This window comes from Arachis ipaensis, chromosome B06 (assembly GCF_000816755.2).
Source record: "Arachis ipaensis cultivar K30076 chromosome B06, Araip1.1, whole genome shotgun sequence".
NCBI classification, from domain to species: Eukaryota; Viridiplantae; Streptophyta; class Magnoliopsida; order Fabales; family Fabaceae; genus Arachis; species Arachis ipaensis.
The window spans coordinates 72,783,445-72,792,907 of NC_029790.2; the positions used below are offsets into that span (position 1 = coordinate 72,783,445).

Genomic DNA, 9,463 nt, shown 5'->3' on the forward strand with positions numbered 1-9,463 from the left:
GATAGCTCCAACAGCCCCGGTACTCACTCACTTGTTATTCGCAGATGATTGCATTATATTCGCGAAAGCAAAGGAGGATGAGATTTTTCAGATTATCACAGTTCTTAATGAATACACAGAGGCATCCGGACAAAGGATAAACTTGAACAAGTCAGGTATCACCTTTGGAAGGCAGGTGTTGATACAGGCAAGGGTAGAAATTGAAGAGATTATAGGAATGATAGCATGGGACATGCCAGAAAAATACTTGAGGTTACCAACCATATGAGGAAGATCTCAGAACAAGGCTTTGACATGGATTGAAGAGAAAATCATGGGTAAACTGGAGGGATGGAAAGAAAGGTTGTTGAATCAGGCAGGCAAAGAAACATTAATAAAATCAGTAATTCAAGCAATGCCATCATATGCCATGAATATCATAAAGTTTTCCAAGAGTTTCTGTAGGAGAATTTGCTCAAAGGTTGCGCGTTTATATTGGGCAACTTCTGGGAAGGAACGTGGCATTCATTGGAGAAAATGGGACAGCATTACGGATAGCAAGAGTAGTGTGGGGTTGGGGTTTAAGGACCTCGAAAAACATAATATTGCTTATCTTGCCAAACAAGCGTGGAGAGCAATGAAAAATCCAGATGCAATTTGGGTTCAGGTATTAAAATCGATATATTTTCCGGATGAAAACTTTTGGGCAGCAAAGTGTAAAAAAGGCGCACCATGGGTTTGGAGAAGCATTTTGCATGGAAGAGAACTATTAAGGTAGGGGATGGGTCCAAAGTAAGTATCTGGAAAGACAATTGGATCACTGGGAGAAGCAAGCCCCTGGATGCGTATACTACAGATGACTCAAAGGTAAAAGATCTCATTAAAAATGAGGAAGGGTGGAACAGAGAAATAATTGAAAACAGATTTCCCCAGAAAATCTGCAAAGAGATTCTTAGCACTCTTGTTAGTATAGTGAATCGAGATGACTACTTGTACTGACCATGGAAGGAAGATGGAAGTTATTCCATAAGAACTGGATATTATGTTGCAAAAAAGGCAGGGCAGGACATGAGAAATGGAAAGCCATCAACAAGTGAAGACAAAAAGGAGATATGGAAGGAGGTATGGAGAATGGAGGTCTTGCAGAAAATCAGAATGTTTTTATGGAAAGCATGCCAGGATATATTACCAGTAGGCTCTAATTTGCATAAAAGGAAGATGGCACCAGACCCATTATGTCAGATATGCTTAAAAGGGATGAGACGGTAGAACATGCCTTACTGCTATGTGATTGGGCGAGAGCAACATGGTTCGGGGCGGAATGCCAATGGACCCCAACAGCGGAGACAGTGAACTCGATTGGAAGTTGGATGGTAGAATGTATAAGAAAGATCATAGCAGGAGGTGGAGACGACCAGGAGAAGAGGATTAGTAAGCTAGGATTTCTCTTGTGGGAGATATGGAAAACCAGAAATAACAAACTCTTTCAAAAACAGGAAGTGAATCCCAGTTGGACAATCAGCAGAGCAAGAATGCTAGAGACAGTTTATGGGAAACTAGTAGAGAAACAACAGACACAAAAAATAGAAGCCAATAGAAGCAGAACTTTCCCGGTGTCATGGAGACCTCCTCCTGAAACTTGGCTAAAAGCAAATGTTGATGCTGCCTTTCGAAAGGACAATGGGACAGGCACAATAGCTGTGGTGATCAGAGATAGTTAGGGGTGAGCACGAGTAGCGGGTACCCGATTACCCGTCCGAACTCGAACCGAACCAATTAAATTAGTTCTGAAACCAACGGGTAATTGGGTCCAACTCGAACCAAACCGATGACTTTTGTTGGTGATTGGTTCGGATATCGGTTTTAGGGTGCGAAACCCGAACCAACCCGCGAACCCAATCATATATTAATTAAATAAAAAAATATATATGACTTTTCCATTAGATAATGATTATTCATTATTAATATGTTTGGATTTTAATAAGTTTAGTTTTTAATGTATTTGGTGTTTAACATGTTTGGATTATTTCTATTGATGTTACATGTTTATTGTACTTGTTGAATTTTTAAGATAAAAATTTGGTTTTTTTAATGAATTTTAAAGTCATCGGGTACCCAATTATCCGAACCGAACCAATCCATTCTTAATTGGTTTGGTTTGGTTCGGGTACATGTACAAAAAAATACAAATCCGAACCAAACTGAACTAATTATATTTTGATCGGTTCGGTTCTAATTTCACCATAAACCCGAACCAAACCGACCCATGCTCACCCCTAGAGATAGTGGAGGAAAGATGGTAGGATTTTCTGGGAAGATTCAAGCCAAATCAAGTATAGTGGCAGAGGCCCAAGCAATAAGACAAGCATTAATCATAGTGAACAATTTGAATATGGACAAAACGCTAATAGAATCAGACAATTTAAAGCTCATTCAGACAATTAAAACCAAGACAATCATAGGAGAAGCATTGGCTATCATCCAAGATATTCAGATTTTAATGGAAAACTTACCTGAAAAAGGATTGACTTGGACTCCCAAGAATGGAAATCGTCTTGCTCATGCAGTGGCAAAACCTACGAAATCAGAAACGTTACAAGCAACTTGGAGCATTCAACCACCTGCAGAAATACGAAGCATCATTAGGAGTGAGATTCGAACATGAATTAAGAATACCAAAGATTAAAAGGAAAAAAAAGGAGGTATATTGAAGAAGTTTGAACCAGGAATTGAGGCAGGAAAGAAAGAGGTTAATCCAGATCGTTATGATCTGAGGCAAAGAACCTGCATGCAACCAATGGCGACGTAGTGTCCCGGGCAGATGTTCCAGGTTTGAGTGTCAACCACATCTTCACAGGTGGGGTTGAAATTAAAACCGGGAATATGAAAGGAGAGGATGCTGCGGTAGAAGAAGACAGTCGAGGGATTGGCTGCGGTAAAAGCTGTGGAGGCCCATGTGTTGTGAATTGGACCTCCTGAGGCGATGGAGGAAGTCGTTGGAGAGGACCCATCTGCGGCTGTGGTGACTAGATGGGTTTCGCTTGAGGCTAAGCAAAATACAGTCTCCGACAGCAACACTTCCATAGGGATAGTAGTGCTTAGAGTTCTGGTTCCCATGCCAGTGCTGCCAAGAGGAAGATGATCCAGAACATGCAAATTCCAGCGTTGTCTCTCGTGCTAACAGATGGGGAGTTTAAGTGGGTACTGGGTCGGTTAGGAGCAGGGGTTCTTTGTTTTTTGGCCTGGGCTGGTCTACTGGCCCAAGTCTCTATCCAAAAAAAAAAAAGATGAATCTTAGTGTCAAGATGTTGCATCCTTCTTAGGACAAATGTGTTAGGTGTATAGGAGAACATGTAAACATTCCAAGGCATAGTCGGTTGCATACCAAAATCAAGGAGAGTGCTCCTAAAATTACCAAATCACCCAGTAACAAAGTGTTACACCAAACTTTCCACAATCTTACAAAAAATTAGCCACATTTATTATCAACTGAGAATATTTTTATAGGCAATATAAACTTTAAACTTCCAAGTTTGTTTTATATTTATTATAATAAAAAAATAAAAATTTTTTACTAATAATGATTGTTATCATAAAATACATTTTGACAAAATCTAATTGTATAAAACTTTGAACTTAAAGGTGTCCCCGACTCTGTCCATTTGTCCGAATGACAACATGATTCTTGAACAAAAAAAGATCAACTTCGGCCCCTAACCCTGTGTTCCGTCTGCCAACGGGGCCTTTCTGTCACTTTTGCCGTCAAGGAGTAATGGAATTTGTTGATGTGTCTCATTAAGTTGTTGAGGTGGGGGGTTAAAGTGGTGAGATAGATGCTAGATTCCCATTTGACTTGTTACAAAGAGCATGAGCTTATCTATTGTGTTCCATGTGAGCACAAACAACGTCATTTTGGTGCTCCTAAAAGACGTTATTAGATTATTCTGGTCGTCTCTCTCCCTTTGTTTTGTGTTGTTGCAGCCATGACTAAAATAGAACTCAGGCCATAGGACTTTGTTCACAGATAGCTCACAATGGATGCTATCTAATCAGCCTATTCACAAAGCATGAAATTAGTCAACAGTAAAGAGTATTGAATAGTAACTAATTCACGAAATCGTTACCTCCCACAATTAGGAAACTTGCTCATAGTTCGAAGATGAAGGGAAGAATTGATCCTGTTGAGGGAGATATGCATTCCAACAAGGTCATGCAAACATTTGAACTCACCTATAATAAGTGTAGCCAAAAGGGCTATTACTACAAACCTTGCTCCAATCCTCTAAGGATCTTAATTGGAAGCCTAGGATCAAGACAAAAAGAAGAGCTAGCAAGGAGAACGTTGTATCAGCGGACTCTACCAACACCACACAGATATAATCACTTTAGGATTTGATTTGTATAAATGAAAAAGTTGGAAATTTAAGTGTCATTTGTAAATAAAATGCTCAGGTGTTTAATTGATCATATTTGAACAATGATTTATACAGGTTCAAGGAGCAAAGAAAAACAGTTAGAGTACCAATTCTGCTGTAACTACCATGGATTTAGTAGTGAGTAGGTTTATGGTTATATGTCTCAAAGTTGTGTTCATAATCTTGTCATTGTTTATATGCGAATTGTATGTTATTTGTAACTAAAAAAGAAATTACCTAAATTAATTTCAAAAATAGGGACTCCAGTGGCACAAAGGGATGCAATTTTACTTTCACAGTCTGCTCTCCAAGCAGATGTTGTAATCTGAATCACAATTAAATTATACTATATCATTATAACCTTTAACTAAGTTTATGATATCTAAGCCAAGTTTGTTGTTTACAGGGGGCATCTGAGACCATCAACGTGAACCTCCCACCCTCACAAACCAAATACATCACAAAGGATGAAGCACCCAATTGTTAGGCTACCATCTATATTCACATTTGTTCCAGCTTCTGTGGTGCATTAGAATCCTCCCACCATTGGCCCTTATTTGAGACTTCTTAGTAACTTTGGTGCTAAATTTGTTGATGAGTTCTAATATATCACCCATAGTTGTAAATTTATAGCACTACAAAATTGTATCTGATATCACTATGCAAGAGGGTGCACAACATAAATTTGGAATTCTTATTGCTGAAACTTTTCAGTCTCCTTTGTCATATTCCGGCAAGATTGTGATTTGTGACACTGTTTCTGCAGATCATTTATTAATATTTTGTTCCATTTTGCAAATGAAGTTAGAATTTCAGCCATCACAAACCACCATAAAAAATGACTTCCAGCTAGGAAATGCATGATGTAGTGAAAAAGACCAGATTTGGGTGATCTACGAAACATCTTTGCAGTTGCTATTATCAGAAGCAAGACTTCCTTCCAAATCCTAACCTAAAAAATGATTATTTAACTTCCCTTTCCAACCTGAGTAAGCTTGCTTCCCACGCAAATATCAGCAATGAGTTATGGCTAAAAAATGTTTACCAGTTCAGACTCTCTTTCCACCACCTTCAATTTACATTTTGAGAAGCCGACTTCTCTCAGCATCTGGAAGAAATATCTCAGCCGTTTTCCTGTACGAAGAAGAAAACGATCCTTTGAAATGTTGAAGTTGCAATGCAAAGTGTTTGTGACTAGGGTTTCTTATGCATAAAATTAGAAAATCTAAAAGCTGATTACAAAAAAAGCAGTATCAAGCAGAGGGTATGTTTCTATCCATTAATGCATAATTAGTTTCTTTTTTTAAATTTGAATTATAAACAGACAACTAAATACTAAAGATAACTGTAAATAAATAGAATTGTGAATAGGCTTACCATCATGAAGTTGTGTGAATGATTCACTAGCCACTTTCAAAATGTAATTTACAACATATAAACACTGTAGGCCCTTCGAGCTTAGTTTATCACTTTTCCAATCGTATTCAATGAGCATCAGCAAAGGTTTCCCTTCTCAGTTTTCTAGTGGTTCAGTTCTCTACAACTTAATTCTGAGGATAAAATTTGAGCCTCGCGCAGCATCCCCTCCTCTTTAAGACCAGCTATCAGCTGATAGCAGATGCGAGCATTTAGAATGAAGCCCCTGTCAAACATTTCCCTGTACCAAAAATAAGCACCACTGAAATCTTTTAGGTCACAATGTCCCTTAACCAGAATGTTATATGTATCAATTTTTGGGACTAGTCCTTTAGCCTTCATATCATCAACAAGATGCTTTACGTCTGAAATTCTTTGATATCTGAGGCATGCCAGGATCAAGCAGTTGTAAGTTTCCTTGTCACAGTTGAGTCCCCGATTGACCATCTCTTGGTGCAACGACATTGCCTTCAGAACATTGCCATCTTCAGCATAATTATACATCATTTCATTATATATGACTCGATCTGGAAGTAAGCCCATTTGTAACATTTCCTGAAACATCTTTTCTGCTGTTGCCACACTTTCCATCCTGCATGCATTGATCAAAGGATGAAAGGTACCAACTGTAGGTTTTAAGCCTAATCTCTTCATCTTCTCATACAATTCAATGCATCTCTGGGTGTTTCCAGACTTTGCATAACCTGAGATAATCGAATTGTATGTGATTACATCTGGAATATGTCCCTTGCTAGTCATTTTGAGAAACAGATCGTCAGCTTCACTTACCCTTCCATTCCTTCCAAGTCCGTTTATCAGTGTATTATATGTCACAAGAGTTGGATCTATTCCAATTCTTAGCATTTCCTGAAAAAATCTGTAGGCATCTTTAAATTTACTCAAGGAGCAACTGGCTTCAATAAGCATATTGTATATTTCTGCATTCGGTGAAAGCCCCCGGCCTGCCATATCCGCAAGGAGAATTTCAGCATCAAGGATCTTACGGTCTTTGCATAGACAATTTATTAGAGAACCGTAACTTATGACGTTAGGCTTTATCCCATTCTTTTCCATCTCTTCAAGAATCTCAAAGCACCTGACAAAATGCTGCATTTGTCCATAACCATTAATCAAAGAATTATAAGTTTCCACAGTGGGGGAAACACCCTTGTCTACCATTTTCTTCACCCATATCTCTGCCTGGTCCAAGTCTTTAGTTTCACAGAGCTTGTTAATCAGGGTATTGAAAGTGACAGCACTAGGCTTCACCCCTTGATATTCCATTTGTTCGGCGGTCAGTATAGCTTTCATTATGTCCCCCTCTTGGCAGTATGCATTCACTAATATGTTATATGATATTTTGCTGGGAGTAACGCCATTATCAACAAGTTTGGCCAAAATCTCCTTGGCCTTTTCAACCCTCCCTACCCTGCACAATCCATTCAACAAAATACAACAAGTATGCTCATCGACCCTTTCCAACTCTGCTTTGCCAAACACTTTCTCACCCAAAGAACCATCATCATCATCATCAAATACAACACGCAGAAACTCACCAGGTAAAAACCCAGCAGCCTCCATCTCTAGCAACACCTTCCTCGCATCCTCCAACCTCCCAGAACCGCAAAGACCACTCAACAAGGCATTGTAGGTGAGAAGGCTAGGGTCCGCATTCTGGGTCTTCATCCTCTCCCTCAAGCTAAAAGCTTCCTCTAATTGACCCACCTTACAGTACCCATCGATCAAGGTATTATAAGTAACAGTATTCGGAACCAGATTTCTCTCACCCATTTCATCAAACACTTTGCGAGCATCCCACACCTTTCTCACTTTGCAAAGCATCCCAATGATCAAATTATACACAAAAACAGAAGGGGTCACCCCTTGCTTCTCCATGGAAGCCATCAACTCAAAACACTTCCTCAGATCCTTCAACATGGCCGCTGCATAAACAGCGTTCTTGTACGACTCTGCACTGGGTCCCATACCAGACCCAGCAAAGTCCGAGAACAAACTCAAGGCCTCTTCAAACTGCCTGGAAACAAGCAAAGCATGAAGGAGACGGTTGACGCAGCGGATTGAAGGGGCATAACCATCTTTTCTCATTGAATAGTACAACTCGGTGGCTTGGTCGACCAATTTGGGAATTGAGCAGGTCCATAACAGGGTGTTCGAGAAGAGGGGTTTTGATACGAAGGTGTGGAGTTCGGAGGGAGAAGAGAATGGGGTTTTGGAGAGAACAAGGGATTTAAGGAACCTCTTGGCGGTGATGGTGCTACCCTTTTCTAGAAAAGAATGAAACTTTTCAATTTTCTCAAGCTTTGTCTGGTCTTGGGGGTCATCGCGGTCGAAGAGTGCGTTCGATTGGGGTTGGCATTCGGAGGAGAAGGGAAGGGAATGAGAGACAGAGATAATGGGACTGACGCAGAGGTTGTAATTGTGGAGAACACCAAGTTGAAGAGCACCGCGCCTTCTCAATCCCATTTTTTTCTGTCTCAGATTCTCAGCGAGGTTTTGCGTTCGTTAAGTTCGAAAACCTCCGTAACTTTTTTTTTTTTTAAACATCAAAACCTCCATAAGTGTTAACTGTATTTCTCGTTTTTATTGTTTGGGCAACTTTTTAAGGTTGATTCTTTATCAAATATTCTCCGCATACAAGGCATTATTTTATATAAGTTTATATAAATTTTTTGAATAAATTATTATTTGTATCTATGAAAAATATAAACGCGGACAAATGTATCCATATAAAAATAAAACGATAATTGTACTCACAGAAAATAGTTTTCGTATGCCAAGAATATACTAACGGACTAATTGTGTAACCAACATTCGGATACTCTTAGTACACGGAAGTCATCTTCTGTAGTTATAATTGTCATTTTATTCTTCTATGGGTACATTTGTCAGCATCTCTGTATCTTTTACGAAAACAAATGATAATTTATTCTAAATTTCTTTAACCTAATTCACTTCAGGCACCACTATCTAACCAACTTTTCAATTAATACGCGAATATATAAATGCCTTTTTCGAAAGAATTTCGTTTCTGTTTTCGAATTTTCTCAACATTTCGATCTGCGTTCTCTTCCATCTCTGCAGTCTCTGCATTTCTCTTCGTTCGTTCTCTTTGATTTTGAAATCAAGCTTTAAAATCAGTTTTGAACTGTTATCTCATTGTTGAAGATAATAAATAATTCAAATTTAAATTGTTAATTTAACCAGAACAAAGTTGATTATTGTTTTGAATCCAATCAAGTGACTGAGGTGTAGTTCGATTCTAGTTAATGTTTTCTTTAGTAGTTTATGATTCTATAGGTGAATAATATTTTTGTTTGTGAAAATTGTTGTTCATCGTTGATGGTTTGAATGTAATGTAAGAGTTCTGCATTAAAGAAAATATTTTTTTGTATTTGCAGCAAATTTCAGTATAACACAAAGATATTTAAGTGTATTGTTTAAAAATTTTTGGTGTATGTATGCTGATAAGTTCTGCATAATTCAAAACTCTTCTTCTTCCTCCTCCTCATCTTCTGCTGCTTCTTCTTCTTTTTCATCATCACCATCTTCATCATTATCTTTTTTTTTCTTATTCATCGTTTTTTTTCTTATTTTATCTTCTCAAATTTCTTCTTGTTAACTCTCTTAACAAG

At 38.4% G+C, this 9,463-nt stretch overlaps 1 protein-coding gene across 2 annotated transcripts; it reads right to left on the reverse strand.

The window, feature by feature from the left end:
* Nucleotides 5,160-8,394, reverse strand: LOC107648806 (pentatricopeptide repeat-containing protein At5g12100, mitochondrial). Of its 2 annotated transcripts, XM_021104523.1 has the most exons (3): nt 6,174-8,394; nt 5,772-6,051; nt 5,160-5,528 (listed from the first exon to the last, which is right to left on the reverse strand). In XM_021104523.1, the coding sequence occupies exons 1-2, from the start codon at nt 8,292-8,294 to the stop codon at nt 6,040-6,042; spliced, it is 2,133 nt and encodes a 710-aa protein (XP_020960182.1). In that variant the 5' UTR covers nt 8,295-8,394; the 3' UTR covers nt 5,160-5,528; nt 5,772-6,039. The 2 variants fall into 2 exon arrangements, with proteins under 2 accessions (XP_020960182.1, XP_016208107.1); XM_016352621.2 differs by having other exon boundaries at nt 5,772-8,394.

Excerpts from the sequence above, each read along its gene's own strand:
- LOC107648806 (XM_016352621.2), bottom strand. The coding sequence starts at position 8,294 with ATGGGATTGAGAAGGCGCGGTGCTCTTCAACTTGGTGTTCTCCACAAT.